Below are 22726 nucleotides of genomic sequence, written 5' to 3' on the forward strand. Positions count from 1 at the left end.
ATACAGGTAAAGAATGTCATGGGAAGTCCTCTTAGTACAATAGAAACCTACAGACTTCTGGGTAATACCTCAGTATACAAAAGTTAACAAAATTAATATTTTATAATGAAATGCATCAGATCTAATACATTCACCAAGAGTTTGACCACATTCAGAATTATCCCCTGGAAGGCCACAGACTTTCCATCAGTTCTGCCACCAATCCAAACAAATGCACACGCTTTGGTGTTTGTGGCTCATTATATTGACGCTTTTGGTTTTACCTTTGGAAGTTAGTCTTGGCGTTTGGAAATAGCCCAGACACACTTGGAGCAGACTGTTTCATTAAGCATCCATCCACTCAGCCCTCACTGGGTGTCCGGCATGTGCCGGGCCGTGGGCTCTGCCCTCAGGAGTCAGAGATGAGCAAGCAATTCCAGACACGGGTCCCTGCCCCCATGCAAATAAAGTCGTAGATTTAGATGCAACGAGATAGAAAGTGATGTCTACAGTTTTATTTGCTGTTGAGTGACAACACTGCTTTGATAGGTCAACAGCTTGAGGAGGTATTTTCCAATTATTTTTATGATCAATCACCATGCGATTGCAATCGAGTTCCATTACAACAGCTCGTGACACAGTTTGGGCACCTCGTGTCCACATCAGGGTTCCCAAATCTGCAGCTCCCTCATTGAAAGCCTGGTGTAACACAATTTCTGACAGAACACATCTTGGCCCTGTTCTCCAGTCTTCCAGCCACATCATGATGACACCCCATTCAGTACAATAACGTTCACAAATGCATTATTCTTGGAACTAACAAGACTTTTGAGCAATAGAACTGAGGGAAAAAAGGAAAGAAACTACTTACCAGCGTTTTAAAGAAGCTCATGATGGAAGGGTTATTCTCTGTTATATCTGTTGTCTGCGGGTCCTCCTTTGCAATCTCCAGTTCTTGTGGGTCTCCCAGGACAGAGCAATTCACAGCTGTGCTTTCCTGTCCTTCTCCCTTGCCGTCAACTATGTCCTAGGAGCAAAACAGAGTTTTCACAGTGGCAACTTGTTGGATGTGGACTCTCCAAGTAAGATTTTGGCTTCGCACCCCTCTCTCCCTTACCCCCTAATTCCAGCCATACTTTTTCTGCCCACGGGTGTGTAGAACAATCAGGAGCTTATGAGAGTCACTCTCCCTTCCCCTCCCCCCATCTCTAACACATTCAGCATTTGCAGTTAGCTGGAGAGACATTGTTTGGAGCCAGAGGGTAACAAACACAGCAGTGCATGTTGCGTTCCAAACAAAAACCCTTTTCTCCCAATTCTGCAAAGAGGTTGTGGATGATGCCAATATTTTCTGTCTTTGTGGTCTCTTAGTCTAATGATTTGTACATGATCCCCAGAGATGTATGTATTAGATTTCTCACAATCTCCACAATGGTGAATCATCTCAACTAAAATAATGTACTTATATTTAAAAATAATAATTCCATTGTCAGGATCCAGGAGCTTATTGGTACAGAAAACGTGATGTAAGGACTTGTTTTCTCCTCTAACTCACAGGAGGGTAGGGTGCATTCTGAACCTGTCCTCCTCTCTCCTTCTCCACTCCCATGACCCTGAGCTAAGCCATGGTCATCTCGCTACCTTCCTGACTGCAATGGCCCCCTGCCCTGTCTGCTGGGGCTCTTGGCCCCTTCAATCCATTATTAATCAGCAGACCCCATCCTCCTACTCCGTACCACCTTCCTATGGCTTCCTATGGCTCTTCGAATGATGTCCAAACTCTGATACAGGGTCTCCAATGTCTTACATGGCCTGGCCCATGTCTACATTTCCAACCTCTGTGAGGCATTCTCTCCTTCGCTCCATTCTCTCTGGCCACCTTTCTTTGAGTTTCTCAAACATACCACAAGCTAATTCCAACCTCAAGGCTTTCTGTCTGGAACATTTTTCTCCTCTGTCTTCCTGTGGGTAACTTCTATTCATCCTTCAAGTCTTAAGAGTCATCTCTCCTCCCCTCATTATCATCTCTATCATTGTACTTGGCCCTTTTTCATCTCAGCTATTCCAACATTTTTTTTTACTTGCTCAATATCTGCTCCCTTCCTCATACCCCCGCTAAACCGTAAGCGTGACAAAGACAAGGATTCCATCTACCTTGCTCACTGCTGTTTCTCTAATATCTAGAACAAGGAGGCTCACAGCAGGCATTCAAAAAATATGTATCATTTGATTCTCAATAGATGAATGGATGTAAATAAATTTTATATAAATGGGATGGTGCTATCTGCATCAACTCACTTTTTTCACAGAACAAAATAGTACAGACACCTTTCCATTGCAATACAGCTAGATCTGCATCATTCTTTATGTCTCATGGTAATCCATTGTCAGTTGTAACATTAGTTATTGTCTAATATCCTTACTGATGGGCATTTATGGTGTTTGTGATTTTACATCTAGCATGTTACAAGCAGTATCAAAATGGACATCCCACACTTATATTTTTAATCAAGCACATGTATCTATATTTCCTTTGGGTAAATTCTCAGAAGTGAAATTTTTGGGTCAAGAAATATGCAAATTTTATAACTTTATAAATATTCCTGCAAAAAAAATGGGAGATTTCACTAAGAAGGTCCTCTAGGTGTGTCTTTGGATCTGAAAAGCTGCTTGATTCATTGGGGGAGGTGGCAGGTGAGACAGAAAACACATCCAGAGCAGCAGTTCAGTACACGGGGCCGTGGATTTACGGCGGGGAGCTTGATCTGGAGGCGGGTAGAGAGAGGGAGAGCTGCCTCACCGACTCTCACCTCCTGCTCCGAGCATCATCTTCCCTCTTCACTGACTCAGCCACTCCTGTGTAGTCCTTTTGTTCATCCCAGAGCCTTGGGGTTCTGCCTTCTCCAAATCATCTCCCACCCCTTTACTTAGAGGAGAAGAGAGAGAAACCTTTCTGTTTCCTCGTAGGCAGGTCTAACATGTAGATATGTGAGCAACATTTGTTGAATGGATGAGTGAATAACGAGTAAGTTCTTTTCCTGCACGTTTGTGTACACTATGTCCTCTCCTTGGCTTCTGTCTTCTCTCTTCAGAAGCCAGGTCACTTCAAACCCATCCATTCTCAGGCCTGGGCTTGAATCTACATTCTCCCACTGAAGTCCTTCTGGGTCATGCCACCCGTGGGAACCCATTCCCTTGGCTGAGTTTCTACACCACTGTTCCCTGCGCTCACTCGGCACTGAGGTTGCCCATGGAGACCAGCGTAAAGTCGAAGCCCAGGCAGGAAGAGTCTGTGTTAAAAATGGGGCTTTTGTGGAATGGCTAGAAAAATACATAAACACATTTTGGTGAATATTTTAAAAGGTAGTAATCACACCCGTATTCCACAGGAGTTTCATTCGGCCCCGGGACTCATTGTAAATGGAGAGGTGCTTCTTGTGAAATGCTCATAAAGAGCTGGAACTTCATAAAACTCAAAGCAGATAAAAGTCGTGGCCTTAACAGGCTTGTTGGGTTTCCTAGCTAATTCCAGGCAAAAAGTGTTTTGCTTTGGAAGAGATGCCCTTTTAAAAAGTGGGTTCTAATACGAATCATAATTCTAATGTGAGTTGAACTGTTGATAATTCCAAGGTATAATTCGGATCTAGATTGTTAAGCTGATTGACAAGAAGGATGGTTGGAAATTCTGTTTATAGCAGTTGAGTGCTGGCATACCTACAGGTGAGGGGATTTTATTTTTTATTTTAGGTGGTACACACACACACACACACATATGAGGTTACCCTTTTAATGTGCATTAGAAAAATATTTCTAGCATCAAACCCTTGGCACCATGGATATTTTTGCTTAGGTGAAGCTGTGTAAAAATAAAATTTCAAATAAAAATAATTGAATAGGTGTTTTGAAGATGAGCCATTATGAAAGTGGGACAAGATGTAAATCTAACTGAGAAATGCCCCACTCGTCCTGATTAAGGTGTTGCCTAGGAAAAAGTTATTTATTTCCTCATCTTCCTTCAATAATGATGTGGGGGAATTCTGACCATGCACTGACTGTGCAGAGGCCACACAGCGTCAGCATGGGCTCTGGAGCCAGCCGGCCCCGACTCCGCTGCCTGCTCCACCGTTCCTACTAGTGCAACCCTAGGCATGTTCCCTACCATCTGTGCCTCAGTTTGCTCATTTGTAAAAGGAGGATAACAAATGGTACCTGCCTCTCAGAGGTTTTGGGGGAGTAAATGGGACCATCCATATAAAGAATTTAGAACAACGTATACATCAAGTAGTGAGCATTTGATAAATGTTAGCTGTTATTATTATTTAAAACACTGTGCACTATGTTGAGCCCTGTGAGATTTACCAAGATGAATCAGACATGTTCCTCTTCTAGGTGCTTACAGCCTCGTGCTGAATGAAGGCTGGTAGAGAGAGACAAGAACTCTGATAAAAAGATAAGTGCCTTCCACCAGCCCACTGACTCTCAGCTGGGCTGCATATTAGAATCACTTGGGCCGTTCTTAAACCAATGCCCGTGCCCAGACCCCACCCAGAGGAGAGCGACATCATGTGGATGCCACGACAGAAAAAATACGGATAGTCAAGACAGGACAGTAGCCCCGGGAAGGGAAATAGACTGGAGCTCTTTTTCCCTCACTCCCTGCTCCCTCAGCTCGCACACCTGAGGGGAGGAGAAGTAAAAGAACAAATTCTACTCCTCCTAGAACCCAAGTGTCTCAGGCCATGGGTCACGTCAGAGCTTGGTTCCAGAAGCAATTGGGATGAATGTTAAAACAAATACAAGATTGAAGTTTTCAAATTGGATGGAGACGGACTTTTGAACCATTGCAAGGTTTGGGATCTGCTTACCACACCACGAGGGATTAGGAAAGAAGCTATTTATCAAAGGTCTGCCAGGCGCCTCGTGCTGATCTAGGCACGAGGAAAAAAGCGGTGAATGAGACAGACACAGCCCGTGTCCTAAGACAGCTGAAATTCTAGCAGAGCGGAAGAACAAAACCCCTCCAAAATACAGATAAACCGAAAAATGTAACATATGACTCAGGCGGTGAAGACTGCAACGGGGAAAATGAAGATGAAGGCTGGAGGGCGACCAGGGCGCTGCTACTTTAGACAGAGGGCAAAGTCCTCTAAGAACTTGTGTCGCGGTGGGTGAGGACCCCCGGTCTCTCAGGCTGGGTCAGCTGTTCTGAGCCACTCCGGTCTCTCAGCCCATGGCCTCCCAGTGCTCAGCACAGTGAATAGAAAGGTTGACATCTAGGTCACCTCGTGCTCCCAGACTGAGTGCTTCCTAAGGGGAGCAAGAGGCCATGATGCTTCTCTGTGACCCCAGGGCTAAACACACAGGGAATGTTTACTGAACGTCCTGGAAATGAAATGGAATACAGTGACGTCAACTGAAGAGGAGATGAAGGGGGAGAACATAAGGTGGTCCCATGGGTCTAGATTGCCGTCAGGGTAAACCTGCGAAGACAGACATCCTCTGAGCAAGGGAGAGAACTAGTTGTACTTCCTCACCCAGGATAAAGAACTCGACTGGAGGAAACACCGGCGACGGAGCTCCAGGAATAGAGGAGTGCTCCAGTGTTCTCCTACGCCCTGTGGCATCTTCTCCAGCCATCGGAAGATGCCATCCTCTGCTTCCCTGATTTCCTGGGGGCAGCACTGTCTCAAGATTGTATGGCAGCCAAGGGATGACCAGACCTGCTGGCTCGGTGCATGGAGGTGTCTGTTTGCCTCAAATCTGTTTGTTCAAATTGAAATTCTCAGCCTGAACTGGAGCCCTTTTCTTGAAATATTTTTTTTCTTCTTAGACTGGCTTTAAAAAAGAACACAAGACTTCCTTTTCCAGGAAGATATAGAATGTGTACTTTTCCTTATCCTCCCACTAAGCATGATGGAAAATACCTGACATTATATAGAAAACAAGCACGAAGGGACACTGAGAGGTGGAGAGGAGAAAGCAGACCAGTGAGGGGCCTGAGGAACATCCCGGTGGTGAATTCCCTGGGTTTTCTTTCTGCCTCATCTATCCTAGAGTTGATGTTGAAGAAGCCGGCAACCTAGAAACACCAATGAGCACTGATGAAAACAAATCCGCTGAAAAAGCCTGCTCTCTCTAACCAAAGGGCCAGGAAGGGTGCAGGCAAGCAAGACAGAAAACTTTTAGACAAAAACACCTCTTCACCAGCCCAACACCACAGAAATGCAAGTCAAAATCACAACGAGATATCACCTCATACCTGTTGGAATGGCTATTATCAAAAAGACAAGAGATAACAAGTGCTGGTAAGGACGTGGAGAGAAGGGAACTGTTGTGCACTGTTGGTGGGAATGTAAATTGATACAGCCATTATGGAAAACAGTATGGAGGCTCCTTAAAAAATTAAACATAGAACTACCATATGATCCAGCAATCCTACTCCTAGGTATATATCCAAAGGCAATGAAATAAAGATTTCAAAGAGGTATCTGTCCTCCACGTTCATTGCAGCATTAGTCACAATAGCCAAGATATGGAAACAACCTAAGTGTGTATCTACAGGTGAATGGGTAAAGAAGATGTGATATTTATCTATATCTTTATCTGTACATAGGTATATAATGAAATATTATTCAGTCATGAGAGACAAGGTAATTTTGCCATTTGTGGCAACACGGATGGACCTTGAGAGCATTATGCTAAGTGAACTAAGTCAGACAGAGAAAGACAAATTCTGTACAATATCGTTTATATATGGAATTTTTAAAAGCTGAACTCACAGAAATAGAGAGTAGAAAAGTGGTTGCTAGAGGCTGAGGGGTAGGGGAAATGAGGAGAGGTTGGTCAAAGAGTACAGACTTTCAGTTAGTAGATGAATAAATTCTGGGGATCTAATGCACAGCATGGTGACTGTAGTTAACAATACTGTATTGTATATTTGGAAGTTTCTATGAGAGTATATCTTAAATGTTCTACCACAAAAAAGAAATGATAATTATATGAGACAGTGGAGGTGTTAACTAACCCTACTGTGGTAATCATTTCACAATATATACATGTACCAAATTATCACATTGTACACCTTAAACTTACACAATGTTATATGTCAATTATATCTCAATCAAGCTGGAAAAAAATACAATACCATTTATAATTGTACAAAAAATGAAATACAAAACATGTACACCACTTATATGCTGAAAACTATACAATGCTGATGAAAGGAATTCAAGAAGATATAAATAAATGGAGAGACATACAATGCTCATGGATTGGAAGACTCAACATAACAAAGATGTCAATCCTCCCCAAGATGATATACAGATTCAGTGCAGCTCCTATCAAAATTCCAGCAAGATGTTTTGTAGAGATAGACAAGATTATTCTAAAATTTATATGGAAAAGCAAAGGAATTAGAGTATCTAAAACAATTTTGAAAAGGATGACTAAAGCAGAAGGAATCAGTCTACCTGATTTCAAGCCTGTTATATCGCTATAGTCAGCAAGGCTATGTGGTATTGGCAGAGGCATTCACGTGGGTGAATGGAACAGAATAGAGACCCCAGAAAGAGACCCACACAAATATGCCAACTGACTTTTGACAAAGATGCAAAAGCAATTCACTGGAGGAAAGAAGATCTTTTCAACAAGTGGTGCTGGAACAATTTGACATCCGTGGGAGAAAAGAAAAAGAACCTCAACGAAAATTTTATACCTTATCCAAAAATTAACTCAAAATAGATCAAGGACTTAAATTCAAAATATAAAATATAAGACTTTTAGAAAAAAATAAGAGAAAATTTCTGGGATCTATAGCTAAGAATTCTTAGACTTGATATCAAAAGCACAGTCCATAAAAGGAAAAAATGATAAATTGGTCTTCACCCAAATTGAAAGTTTGTGCTTTGTGAAAGATGCTGTTAAAAAGATGAAAAACAATCTGGAAAGTGGGAGAAAGTATTTGCAAACCACTTATCTGAGAAAAGACTAGTATCTCAAAGCTCAACAGTAAAAAAAATCAAACAATCCAATTAGAGAATGGGCAAAAGACACAAGGAGACTTTTCACTGAAGAGAATACATAGATGGCAAATAAACATGTGAACGATACTCAATTTCATTAGCCATTAGAGAAATGCAAATTAAAACCTCAATATCACCAAACACCTGTCAGAATGGCTAACGCAAAAAATAGTGATAATTTCAACTGCTGACAAGGATGCAGAGAAATAGGTCACTCAGGTATTGCCGTGGGAATGTAAAATGGTGCAGCCACCCTGGAAAAATTTAGCAGTTTCTTAAAGAGCTAAATATACAACTTCAGCACAACCCAGCCATTCATTCCTGCACTTTTTTCCCAGAAAAAGGAAGACATATTCACACTATACATTAATGTTTACAGAAATTTTATTTGTAATAGCCAAAAACTGCAAACAAGCAAATGTTTTTCGATGGATGAATTGTTAAACAAAAGGCGATACATCCTTAGCATGGAATACCACTCAGCAATAAAAAAGGAAGGAAAGGAATGACATCTATAAAGGAATGATAAGGCCAATGAGCCAGTAAGTCTCCAGAGGATTATCCTGAAGGAAAAAAGCTTATGCCAAAAGGGTGCATAATGTACGACTCTATTTATATAACATTCTTGAAATGCCCTAACTCTAGAAATGGAGAACAGAGGAGTGGTTGTCAAAAGTTAAAAAAGGGGTGGCGGTGGGAGGGAAGTGCCTGTGCCTTTAAAAGGGCAACACGAGGGTCCCTGTCGTGATAGAAATTTTCTCTGTTGGATTGTATCAATGTCAATATTCTGGTTGTGATATTGTACTACAGTCTTGCAAGATGTTACCATTAGGGGACACTGGATAAAGGGATTTCTTTGTATAATTTCTTACAACTGCATGTGAATCTATAATAATTTCAAAATTAAAAAGTAAAAAAAGCATCATAGGGTAATATTGGAAGAGTAAGAATGAAGAACTATTAAAAAGTTTAACAATTCTGGAATAGGTAAGTAAAGCAGCATGTGGCATTAACATGTGAAATTTACCTATGACCATATGATGGAATACTTTGCAGCCATGAATTCTTTGAGGAATGTGTAATAGAAGGAAAAATGTCCATTATAATAATAAAAATGACCAACCTTTGTGTGCCAGGCCCAATGCTAGTTATAAAGATCTCATTTAATTCTTATAATGATCCCATGAAGTATGTACTATCTGTAATTGCTTTTTTATTGATGAATAAACTGATGGATGAAAATAATAAATAACTTGCCTATTGTCACTGAGTGGAGCTGGGATTTGACCCCAGGCTCAAATGATTTCAGAGGCAAAAAGCTTTTAAGCACCACACTGCATTGCCTCAATCATCTCTCTTCCTTTAGGTATTTCAAACATCATCTTCCCACCAAGAATTTTTCTATTTTAGTTTCCCTCGTCTCTATTCCTCTGCCCGGCTATATTTTTTTCTTTTTTTCATTTTTATCACCATTCACATACAACGCATTTTCCCCCAAAGACATATGGGGATTTAGTGCACGATAATGATGACACCTCAAATCTATCAAAGAAGAAGGACTTTTTAATAAAATAAAAGATGTAGGGAAAACAGGGCGGCCATCTAAAAAAAGAAATTAACTTGGTGCCATAACTCAAGCCTTTACCAGGAAAAAAATCCAAATGGATAAAAATGCTAGAAGAAAATGTGGAAGTCTTTTAAAATTTTGGATTGAGAAGGCTTTTGTAACTTTGACTCAAAATCCAGAATTCATGAAGGACCTGAAAGAAAGTCAATCTTTCCTTTCAAGTAAAAAATCCAAACGTTTGAAAGCATTCAGTGGGGAAGCTGGGGTGAGGAGCAGGCACCTGACACATTGCTGACTGGAGCGTAAATTAATTCTGTCCTGATGGGGAGCTGAAATTTTGGCATTATCTACCAAAATTTTTTAAAAAGAACATATTCCTTCACCCAGCAATTCCATTTCTAAGAGTTGATGCTAGACCTCAATTCACACATGTGTGAAATAACAAATCCACGAAGTTATTCACTGCAGTGAGATAATAGCAAATGTTTGGAAACCAGCCAAATGTCCTTAATAGGGTCCTGGTTAAATACACCATGGTCCATCCATTCAAGGGAAAATGATGCAAGTGTTACAAATGAGGAAGCTGTACAGATATAGAAAGTAGTGTTAAGTGAAAAAGAGCACGAAATAGAACAGAATGTATACTACCTTTGGGTGAAAAAGAAGGAATAAGAATTTATGCTTGTATTTGCTTGTGTATGTTCAAAGAAACCCTAGAAGGACACATTTCAAAATACAAACACTAATTATCCATTGGAGGTGGCATTGGTAGACTAGTATACCATTTTATAATTTCTTTTTTTGAGCCATATGCATGTATTATCTGTTAAAAATTAAAATTAAAGAAAAATGTGGGTGAATAATTTCAAATTTTAAAAAACACCTGGGGGGCCAGACTAAGCACAGTTTGGAAGATGATCCAGCCCAAGGCCACCAGTTTGAGGCCTATGCCTTAAGTATTGGGTTATTTGTAGGCTCTTTGTCTTTAACTATAAATATATCTTTGCTATTCTCATCAGGCCTCCAGATCATTCTCAGCAAACAGCAATTTTAGGCAGAAGCACAAATGTTCTCCAGGAAATATCTGGAAACTTCTTTTAAGCAAACAGGTGTTCATGGTATCAGCTTGTTTTTCGTCTGTGCAGAAGCCTCTATTTTTTCCCTTTCTGTTGGCTTCAAAGGGCAAACAGACAGGAACACTAGTTAAGTGATCACAATTTGTCATGTTGAAAAATAATGCCGCCTCATCATAATTTGATTGTCTCTAACAAAACCCATATGGAACTTCTGGCACCGCCCGTCAACTGTCAATAGTCAACTGGATTTCAGCCTCCTTTAAGCAAGGTCTTCATTGTCAAGGTGAAAATATAATTTAGGGCAGAAAGATCAAGACTAAAAAAGTCTCCTGTGGAACAATTTGTGAAGAATGTCTAGCTCATGTAGATTTCCCCATTGACAGTGCTGGTTTCATTTTGAATCTTTGTACCAAGAGCCAGTGCGTAACGTACAGTTTAACACAGGAAAATTTGTCTGAAAACCGTTGAACGGTCCAGAAACCCATTACTCCACTCCTTTCCATCTGTTAGAAATTTGAGCCACGTGCTGCCAGCGATAAAAGGAAGAGCTGCTTCCTCTCCCCCTGGATGGCCCAACAGCACGAAGGGCATCATGTGCTCAGCAACAATGGTCTCCAGACCATCCATTAGTCTTCCCTTTTCTTCCTCTGAGAGCACCATCACCTGCACAGAGCCATTGTCAGATTTAGGAAGAAAAATGGGATTTGGATAATTCTTGAAGATAGAATTTATCTTCCAATTTGCCCAGAAGGGAAAGAAAATTAATAAACGAGCAGAAAGGATCTCCAAACCAAAGCCTACTAAAACTGTTTTGCGGGACTTTAGAATTTCCTAAACAGATTGGGATTTTTTTCTTTCTACTTTGTTTCACCACAGAGCTCAAAGCCACCTAATGAGGATGCATCCCTGTAGCCAATTTGTATTTTTATTTTTCCTACTCTTCCTGCCCAGTTTACATCAACTGATAAAAACGCATTCTCATCTTTTAACCCTAGGGTGAAAACAGGGAATGAGCCCAACAGCACAACATAAGAATCTTATGCCTATTATGAAAGGGCTTCAAAAACTGCCCATCCACCACCAAATTTCCCTTTCCGATCTCCTTCTGGAGATTACTACACACTGGCTATAAGCGTACTTTAAAAGACAGTGCTGTTTCTGAACAAGATGTTGCCACGCTAGCTCTGGATTGCATGGTTGGGGAATTGTTGTAAATGAGAAATCAGCTCCTGTTGAAGCTGTTACCAGCAGCCGGTTGCAATTTCTCCTACAACTCAGGGGGCCTGGAGTCTCATAGCGCAGTCTAGTGGAGGAAGCAGGAAACTACCTAGATTGTAGTAGTTTCTTTCTTTTACTTAGCTAGGCGTTTGCTATAGTTGCTCCTTTTATAAAAAAAAAAGAGAAAATATAGATGAGCAAAGAGTAAAATTATAAAATGCACCCATTATCTCATTACCTAAAGAAACTACTACTAACAATTTGCAATTTTTCATTCCATACCTCTCTTTGGGTGAAAGAATGAATATGTGTGGACAGGCAGCCAGACATCATTTTTACCCAAAAGGGATCATTCTGTATATACTATTCTGAAACCTACTCTTCTGAATTAACATTATATTCTCACTGTCTTCACATGTCGATAATTCCGTTTCAATGTCATCCTGGTCTATAATGTCCAGCATGAGGGTATACCATAATCACTATAAGAGCCCTCCAATTGGATCTTTTACATCTTCCCAACTTTTCTTTCATAGACAATGCCAGAGTTTTTTTTAAAAAAGCTTTGTGGATAAAATTTTGCTCATTTTCTTAATAAATTCCTAGATGTCGAATTACTCATTCAAAAAGCATGAGCGTTTTAAGACTTTAAGATTGTGTACCGCCAAAGTGCCATGGTCGAAACAAGCTTCCTAGCGATCCAGGAGTTGATAGAGAAATTATCAGACTTCAGAGGCCAATAAAATAACATAAAAATATTGAAACATGAAATCTAGATTTCCGTTGTCTTTTGGCATGTTTTCTAAGAGGGGAATTTATTGCATGACACAGGTCTAAAAACACTCCACTTACCTATTTTCCTCCTCTTTTTGAAAGAAGAGAGGCAATATTGTTCATTTTAATGGTTTATACCAACTGAATCGAGCTAAGCTGGACCAGTTATCCAGTATGATGCTCTTTATTATAAATCATTAGATCACCACCTGTTTTAATACTCTGTGGACATAACCTCAGAATATTAAAAGCTCGTGTCATATCTTGGCAGCAGAAGTCTAAGAGAGTACCTTTACAGGGTAGGGCCTCATTAATCCACAGTATTGACTAAGGCAGAGAGGTTATATTTACAAGACTAAATAAACCAGTTGCTCATGGCAGTCATAGGGGGAGGGGGGAGAGAAATCTATCAAAGAAAGCAATTCACACTTGCTTTCTATAAATAAGGATTTTCCATTTTGTCTCTGGGCAAGTCCTCTACTTGAGGGGTAAGGGAATTTGTCAACTTGAATTCCAATGGCAAGTGAAATGTGGATAGAGAATTAAGCAATAAAATGTTCTTTTCTTGCTTCTTTTTTTTGGCAGCAGTCATTTCTTTGGGGATATTCCTAAGGACACATGAGTTGGCATACTTTTAAATAAAGTCCACTATGTACGTTCACGCACTCTACTTCAGCAGCCGGGGGTTCACTGGTTTGGATCCCAGGCACGGACATACACACTGCACATCAAGCCATGCTGTGGTGGCATCCCATATACCAAACAGAGGAAGATTGGCACAGATGTTAGCTCAGGGCCAATCTTCCTCAGCAAAAAAAAATACAAAAGCTAACAACTCATAGCCTAGACCATGTTTGTCAAATGCTTAACAAACACTTCCCAACAGTGAGAAAACTCTTTTGAATGCTGCCAAAATTAGGCTGCAGACTTTCTAAGAATGGTTTGGCCTTGTGCAGAAAAAGAAAAAAACAGAACAGTCGCATCATTTTTCCTGAATTTTTAGACTAGGCCAAATTCCTTCCTGACCCTACCCCCTACCCAATTCTAATCATCAGCCTCCTCTCCACACTAGTTTCTATCTCGAAACTGTTTCATTTGTAGTCCTTTTTAGACACTGGAAATGTTTGTTTGTTTATTTTCTTGTTTATTGTTGGTCTCTCCACTAGAATGGGAGCTGCCATGAGGGACATCATTCCATCCACCCTAAAATCATTCCTGGCACAAAGAAAGCACTTGGATGTTTGTTGAATGAATAAATGAAAGTATTCATGCCTCCTATTCATTGTTCAACACCTGCCAACAAATTGACTGTCAGGCTGGATTTACAGTTTATTAAGCAGATGGTCACCTAAGTAGCTACAAATTGTCATAAGTGCTATAAAGGATATACAGCATCCTTTCCATCATTTTGTGATGGAAACATTTTCATTTCCTCTCAACTCTAGCACAAGTAAATAACCATGCACATGTTGTAATGAAGGACGACTGACATGTTGCACTGCTTGGAACAATAGGGAGGAGTGGGGACTTGGGTGAACTGAAGAGAGCATGCCCGTGCGAGGGGCAGCAACAAATCACATCCCACCTGGGAATATAGTGCAAAACTTCCCATTTTTCAGAAATGTCTGAAATATGGAATTGTATGGAAATCTCATAATTTTAAAATATCGTCAACTTTATCAGTTTAGAAATATTGTCAATGAAAATCTTATTTAAAACCCTGCTATGTCAAAGAAAACCTCTCTGTGGGTTGCTGTTTCCTACAAGAGGCTATTTTTCAACCTTGGTCACCATGCCTGGCCCAGCGTTTGCTAGGAGAACCACTGGAGGATGTGGCCACTGCTTAGACAGCCTGGAGCTACGTGGGTAGCTCAATGTGAGAAACCTCCAGTTAAATGAAGAGCAGTGAGTGTGTTTGCTGCAGGATTTCTAGAAGCTTCGGTAGGCTGACGTTCACCGTGAATCTTCAGGAGAGGGTATAAAGCAAGGAGCATTTTCTAAAACTATATATGTGGAGCCCTATTTCTACGCCAATCTCCGTGGACTGACGTCCCACAGAATGCCAGTTCGGGAAGTACCAGCTTCAGACGTTTTTAAAAGATACAAAATGTTTCAAAAGGTTCAAAGTGCTCCCTCTTTTTGAACTTATAGGCACGGTGACTCAGCGTGTGGACACTGGTGACAAACTCCAGCTCTGCCACTGTCCAGCCCTGTGATGTTATGCAAGTTCCCCACCTCTCTGGGAGTTAGTCAACGCTCCATAAATGAGGGCCGTAATTATAACCTCAGAGGGAGTGAATCAGACTGGAGAATGCCGAGGGGAAAGTTAACTCAAATGGATTTTGCAAATTCATTGCAAAACACAATTCGATTGATATGTCAACCATGATTAACAGCATAACACGTGAAAGACTGAGTTAAAAATACCAAGTAAATGGTACAGATATAGGAGTCTACATAGTTCATCTAAAGGAAAGCATCTATACTGGACTCATATTCTGAAATCATTTTCTATTTAAAGTAGTGTTGGGGGGGTTGATAATGAGATTGCGATAATATATTCTAACATTCTTTGAAAAGTCGTAACACGATGTTTACCATCTTTATCCTTGTCAGGTTCCTCCAACACACATTACTGCATGTCACCATGTGCCAGGCATTGGGAATACCCCCTTGCATAAGAAACAGTCGCATCCCTCAAGATCATTGTTTCCAGATATGAAAAGGGTGATTATATAGAACAGAGCTATTCAGACTTCAGTGTTACTGGAGTGGAAAAGAATTTAGTGGGTCAAAATCAGCATTAAAAAACTTCAAACAAAATAGAATAGAAAATAGCAGCAGGTGTTCCATGCAGTAAGAATAGCGTTATTTTGTGAATTCTATGTTTCACGTATATGCATGTTTATCAGGTCAAGATGTACAATCTATTTCTTACTTTCGGTCTTAGTCAAGTTAGAAAGCTAGTGCAACGAGTACATTCAACTAAGTTACCGTAGGGGGATACGGTAGCTCCGTTCACTTAATGAGATCCTGATGTAAAGTTGGATAGAAAAAATGTACAGTCTGGCACTGCATAATGATGTTTCAACCAATGACACACCGCATATACGACGGAGGTCCCAGAGATCAGTACCGTGTAGCCTAGGTGTGTAGTAGGCTATACCGCCTAAGCTTGTGTAAGTTTACTCGATGTTCGCACAACAACGAAATTGCTTAAGGGCGCATTTCTCAGAGCACATCCCCGCCATTAAGCAACACACGACTGTATCTGGTTTCTATTTGTGGCATATCATCCTTGCTGGCAGAGACTGCTTTCTACTGAAGAAACTTTCCAAGGTGCCCTTGTACCTCAACACAGATATGTGACTCAATTTTGCCTGTGGGTAAATCTTAGGAAACTCCTCTTTCGTTCAGTAGGACATTATGACTACATACAATACTGGGAAGCTTGACAGTTATCTGAAAACCACAAAAGCCCAGGGGCTAGCCCAATGGCATAGTGATGAAGTTCACCCACTCCACTTCAGCAGCCGGGGGTTCTCAGGTTCGGATCCCGGGCACGGACCCAGCACTGCTCGTCAAGCCATGCTGTGGTGGTGTTCCACATAAAATAGAGGAAGATTGGCACAGATGTTAGCTCAGGGACAATCTTCCTCACAAAAAAAAAACCCAAAAACAAAAACAAAAACCACAAAAGGCCAAGCCTGTGAACCAAACCAATACATGGAGGATGCTGGAGAAGAAAGACTGAGGCATCCTGGGGCTGTGAAAATGCTGAACCAAACCACACCTCCCGCCCTCTAGAATCCTTGTTATGTACAAGAAATAGTATCTTTCTCCTCATTAACTAAACTTCTTTTTTTACTTGCAACCAAAGGTACCTTAGGTGATATATCACTCAAACTCCATTATGCTGGAGGACCGTCTGATCTATTTCATAATTCTTTATTTCTAAGTTTCTGACAATTTAGGAAATATACTGTTTTATGACTACTACTGACTGCCTATAACATCTTCTGTCCTTACCCTTGCCCCTCGGGCAGGCAGCATCTCCCTTTCGTGGATAAAAACACAAGGTTTTGAAATGCCTGACAGTAACAGGCTTTGGTGACTGCCAGACCTTGATTCTGGTTCCGCCACTAATTTAGCTGCGTGGCCTTGGGCAAGTAACTTAACTTCTCTGGGCCCCAGTTTCCTCATCTGTTAAATGGCAATAAAAATATCTAGCTCGTGTTGTTGTAAGAGTCAAAGCAGACAAGGCATGCAAAATGCTTACTACACAGCCTAGGAATAATGAGTTATTAAAAAGCGAGGCAATTATTATTATTTGACTCTATCACACATCTAGTAAGTGGTAGAATCTGAACTCATACCCATGTTGCTCAGGCTCCTGACTCCTCACATCACCTCTGCTGCTGTAAACATTTCCTACAAATGTTTCTTTGTGCGAAATGTACACAATTCATAAATATTACAGTGTTATAGCTGAAAATCTTGCTTACTCCAAAGCTTGCATAATTTAAGACGGATTTCCCCTTTATACTGACAGCCTTTCTGGTGGATAAGTTCTCTTCATTAGTTGAAATGACATGGCCTTGTGGCCATAAGGTAAACAAAACAAAGTAAAAAACACACTTCGTCATTCACTTGGCCTTCTAAGGTTGGAATTAGGTGATTTTTATAATGTTTAATTTGAGATCAACTTGGTATTTCCAATTTTGTACTCTTATTAACATTTTTAAATAGCACTTCCTCAAATTAATATTCAATCTCAGATAGTTGCAACATCATTGCACATGTTTCAAATAATTGGTAAAAGCATAACGTTGAGCATAAACTGTACGGGCTTTTGTGATGGGAAATTCTTCTTTATCCGTGTAACTTGGAGTAAGTGGCTTGGTTTCTCCAAAGCTTTAAATTTTTCATCGGTAAATGGTAAAGATATGGGAATTCTCTTGTAAGTTTCGATGTTTCAATGAGATTCCTTCGAAGTGATTTTATCACAGAATTTGACTTCACATACAGCGTACAAAGAAGAAATACTAGAGCAATTCATGTCGTCAGAACCCCTTAGGAGCGGGGACATCTGCTCAGCTTCGTGGAGAACTCAGCACTTGGAGGTGAAGTAAATTTTTGATAAACAGAGAGAAAAAGAGATACAGGCGGAGAAAACACTGGGAAGCAGATGGCGTCTGCACAGGTCACCTGTCGACCATCTTAACCGGAGAAACTTAGGGGAATAGCAGAAAACGCAGTTGGAAAAAAGGCAGAGGAAAAGTGGCAGAGACCCTGAGCGTCAGACTGAGAAACTGGGGCTTGCGGGCGTGGGCATTTATTTATTTTATTTTTTTATTTTTTCCTTTTTCTCCCCAAAGCCCCCCAGTACATAGTTGTATATTCTTCGTTGTGGGTCCTTCTAGTTGTGGCATGTGGGATGCTGCCTCAGCGTGGTTTCATGAGCAGTGCCATGTCCGCGCCCAGGATTCGAACCAACGAAACACTGGGCCGCCTGCAGCGGAGCGCGCGAACTTAACCACTCGGCCACGGGGCCAGCCCCCTCGGGCGTGGGCATTTAAATGCCATTGTTTCTAAAATAATTTTACAACTCCTCCACCTTTTTTTTTTTTTTTTTACCACAAATTAGGACTTACGCCCTTGCTTATGCAGCTTTCAAATTAGATTCTATTGTGCTATCTCTGCAAGTGTTGGTTGAGGACTACAGACGAGAAGAGTACAAAGACTAAAATGTGGAGTAATACACAGGGAGAAAACCCATGAGACTCATAATAGCTAAATTTTCTTTTTCTCAAAATGCAATATCCCCATGCAAAATACTTTACATGGATTATCTCATTTAATTCTCACAAGTATGAATAATGTGAAAATGTGCTCGATACTATTAGTCTCCCCATTTTACAGATGAAGAAACAGAGGTTCAGAGAGGTTAAGTGACTTGTCCAAGGTCACACAGCCAGTAGGTGACAGAGGCAGAGTTGAAACTTAGGCTATTTGACTGCAATGCTTATGCTTTAATTCTCTACTTTATAACATGGAGAAAAGGATTCTGGAGGTCTCGGTTCTTTAATATCAGTTCTACCAGTAAATGGCAGTGGTAGGATGCAGTTGCCATTAAGTGAGTTGGGCAAGCCTGTGGATTAAACATTAGGCATTCTGTTGTTGTTATTGTTGTTAGGTGTGAATAAAGAGTTCCGTTTTGGACATCTTGAGGCTGAGATGCTCAGTGAACACTCCAACAGAGATGTCGAACATCAAGTAGACACGTAGAAGAGGCAGCTGGATATTTAAAAGTCTGGACTTCAGGGGTAGATCTAGGCTAGAGATACAAATTTGGGACTTGTCAGCAGATAGCTACATTTAAACCCTTGAGACTGGGGGAGATTTCCAAGGAAGTAAGTGTAGTTAGAAAAGATGTCTACAAACTGAACTCTGGGGAACTCCAGCGTTTAAAGGGTAAGCTCCAACAGAGGAGATTAAGGAACAGTGGCCAGGATGGTGGGTTGACCTAGAAACCCAGTGGGGATGATGTGTCAAGACGGAAGGGGCGGCCGGCTGTGTCAGATGTGCCTGGCGAGTCCAGCGGGATGAGGCCTGAGATGTATGCGATTTGGCAGCTGCAGTGAGGGGTGGGGGAGGCGCGACATCATGGCAACTTTGACAGGAACAGCTTTTGTGGAGGACAAAAGCCTGAATGGAGTGTGTTCAAGAGAGAAAAACCAGGGAAGAAGCAAAAACACCGAGTATTTTTCTTCACATCTGTAGCCTGAACGAATTTGAGGATCAATGCATTTATCACAACCTCCCATAAAAGAATTATGGCTCTTATAGATCGCGTGATCTGTGAAGAACTAGGTCCATGATACAGCTTTTAAATGCCTTGCACAAGGTTGGTGTTTAAATAACAATTGCAGAATTTAATTAAACTTTTATTTATTTTTTTTAAGACTGGCACCTGAGCTAACAACTGTTGCCAATCTTTTTTTTTTCCTGCTTTATCTCCCCAACCCCCCCCGTACATAGTTGTGTATCTTAGTTGTGGGTCCTCCTAGTTGTGCGATGTGGGACGCTGCCTCAACGTGACCTGATGAGCAGTGCCATGTCCGCGCCCAGGATCCGAACCCTGGGCCGCCGCAGCGGAGCACGCGAACTTAACCACTTGGCCACGGGGCCGGCCCCTAATTAAACTTTTAAAAGATAAGGAATATTCCTGTTTAAATCTTATGAATCTGCTTGGCAACACTTTAAGCACTTCCCTGTACAACGACACTTATGGAAGTACTGGTTGACAACAGAAATTGTGTTTTTTAAAACCAAAAAAGGTCAAATTTTCATTATATGACTTTTTTGGCAATGACTCTCTTAAATGCGTATGTTATAGCTCTGATTCAGTTGTTGGGGGAGAGAAAAATTTTCTAAAAATCTCCTCCCTGCCAGCACGTTGGTTTGTGTGAATCACGGCTCAGTGAGACCTTTCAGGCATCTAATTTCTCTTTTCTTTGGCCTGTGTAGTAAATGCTTCATTTGTTCATGAATTCTGGCCTTGTTTTAATTATGCTATGCTCTGAATGTAGTTTTATAAGGCACAAAAATAAGATTGTCGTTCTGAAAACACAGAAGATTTGTGTGTTTTCCCCAGAATGAAATGGTGGCATCTTTCTCCCAATTCACAGCTCTGTGGGTTTGTGGTTGGAATTCCAATCCAGTAAGAAGCATGAAATGAAACTGGGGGGAAAGGTTTGTGTGGGTGGGAGGGGAGGGCCAGCTGAGACGGCTGAGCTTGAGGCATAATTTACCCTAAGAATTCTGAATCAATACATTGACAGCCATTTATGCATGATGTGGTACTCCAACCGAGAAAGCCATTGATCAAGAAGTTTTATTCGTGTTACTTTCTGAGCGCTGAATTCTCTCCTTGCACTTAAAGAACAATTGATTTTACCCCCAATTACAGACTGTGAAGTCAGGGATCAGATGAGAAACCTTAACAATCAGAAGGCTGTTTTTTCTTAAAAATCTTTGCAGATATATGTATTTGAATATCCACAAGTTCACAGACTGACGGAGAAACGAATGGCTATTTCATAATTTCCCATGTTTTACATGCATATAGCGCAGAATGGGCAGTCAACATTTTAAATTCCAATGATAAAAGTAAAAACGGAAATTTGTAGTCTAACTAAAGGAGATGCAAATTTCATTGGTGAATCTCAGGGAGCTAACTTACTTATTCTGAAAGGAAGATAAGTCACAATTTTGGGGTCTTCTTAGAGGTTACTATAACTTCAAAATATTCCCCATGGGCTTGACTATGTTAGACACCTGCCCTGGTGCCAACAGGAGTCCCCAACTTCTGAATCAAATCTCATTTCGGAACACATTCCACTCCCATCGAGGTGCTGTCCCTAGAGTCTTCAATAAAGGCTAAGTGGACCAAGCACAGCTCTAAAGCTTTCCTGCACTTTCCTTAGACTAGGAATGGATTGACTGCCTGGGGGTTTTATGGTTAAATATGTTCAAGGGTCGGTTATCAGATGCTGAACTGGTTTCCTTAATTAAGATGCAGGTTTGGATGAGTCAGGGGACACCTGTCCAAAGACGGGTAAGCGCAGTCCACCGTTCTCTTCCCATAAATGACTCAGTCTTTTTCTAACTCAGGCAGTGGTCTGGCTTTGGAAGGCCATGTAAACAAAACATGTGACTATGCAAAAAAATCACCACCTCAGAATAGCCTTAGGAGCCCATGACCAATAAGGAGAACTCAACAAGGGTTTCCTTACTCAGAGTCAAGTAGTAAATAGTTTCTCAAATATTCATGAATATTGATGACCAGTTTATAGCCCCAAGACAAGTAACTTTCCGGCTCCAGATTTACATATCTGATGGAATGTTCCCTGGGCCAGCTAAGCCAATTCTCCTTCTGTCTGGACATCCTCTCCAACACTCGGCCTCCCGCAGCAGAGCACTTGGCACCTTGCATAATAACTGTGGGGTTTTTGTACCTCTTCTCTCCCTGGACCACAGGGACTCGGTCCCGTCCACCACCGTGGCCTTGCCTCGAGTGTGCCTGGCAGTGTCACACTCAGCAAAGATTTGGTGCCTGGATGCATGTGACGACGTCCTGTGAATTCTACAGAAAACTATTTCGTTGGCTCCTGAACTGGTGCACTGAGAGAAGTGGGCATTTGAAGGGCAATTTTTTAAACTTTTGAAAGAAAATTTGAAAATCAGTTCTTGGAGTGAAAATTTACATAAACAGCAAGAATGCTGATAGTAAGAGCCTAAACACATGAACCTTATTATCTTCTCCCAATTTTAACTGTCAAGAATTTTCAGCTGGTGTGTAATATTTACAACATAATTCTTGACATGACCCTGGATGCATTAAAGCCAGATTACTGTGATACTCATTTTCCTTAAGGAAAATAATATATGTACAGTGCTTAGCACAGAGCCTGGCATATCATAAGTGCTCAATAAATAACAGGAAGGGTTATTATAGCAACTTGGCAGTGCAGTTAGTTGTTATTAAGACAAATATATTGACAGCCACGATATACAACCATGTAATAAAAAACTGGGCCTACCTAATTTTTTCCTGGTTCTAACTTCAACAAGAGACGCTTTATTCCCAACTTTTGAAAAACACTGTTATTTAAAACCCCACTAACTAAGGCACGAGTGCTTCAAAATACAATGTATCAACTTTTATTTCCTTCCTCATTCAAAAAGTGCTTTTCTTGCTTCAAATATAAACAGACTCTCTCGAGGTTAAAAGCAAAATGTTCTTTTTAAGACCAAAAAGCATTGCCTTTCTTTGCTCAGGACAGAAAGTAACTGATTCGGGATACGTCCTTAAAAAAAAATCTAGGGGGCCCGCCCCGTGGCTGAGGGCTTAAGGGGTTAAGTTCGTGAGCTCCCCTTCAGGGGCCCAGGGTTTGCTGGTTTGGATCCTGGGCATGGACCTAGCACCGCTCATCAAGCCATGCTGAGGCGGCCTCCCACATAGAAGAACCAGAATGACTTGCAACTAGAATACACATGTGCTGGGGATTTGGGGAGAAAAAAAAAGA

The 22726-nt window shown here is 41.0% G+C and overlaps 1 protein-coding gene and 1 long non-coding RNA gene across 7 annotated transcripts in view; one reads left to right on the forward strand and one right to left on the reverse strand.

Annotated features, from left to right (window-relative positions):
- Window positions 1-7778, forward strand: part of LOC139078290 (uncharacterized) — a 57583-nt gene extending 49805 nt beyond the window's left edge. The window contains exon 4 of the long non-coding RNA XR_011531217.1: window positions 4369-7778. This is a non-coding gene — a long non-coding RNA (uncharacterized lncRNA). The remainder of the gene's footprint in view (window positions 1-4368) is intronic.
- The window catches only part of BCAS1 (brain enriched myelin associated protein 1), a 105795-nt gene that overhangs the window by 46899 nt on the left and 36170 nt on the right, over window positions 1-22726 (reverse strand). For all 6 annotated transcript variants that reach the window (XM_070589597.1, XM_070589595.1, XM_070589593.1 and 3 more), the window contains one exon: window positions 851-1006. In XM_070589597.1, the coding sequence (XP_070445698.1) occupies window positions 851-1006 (156 nt within the window). The remainder of the gene's footprint in view (window positions 1-850; window positions 1007-22726) is intronic.

This window comes from Equus przewalskii, chromosome 21, assembly GCF_037783145.1.
Source record: "Equus przewalskii isolate Varuska chromosome 21, EquPr2, whole genome shotgun sequence".
NCBI lineage: Eukaryota > Metazoa > Chordata > Mammalia > Perissodactyla > Equidae > Equus > Equus przewalskii.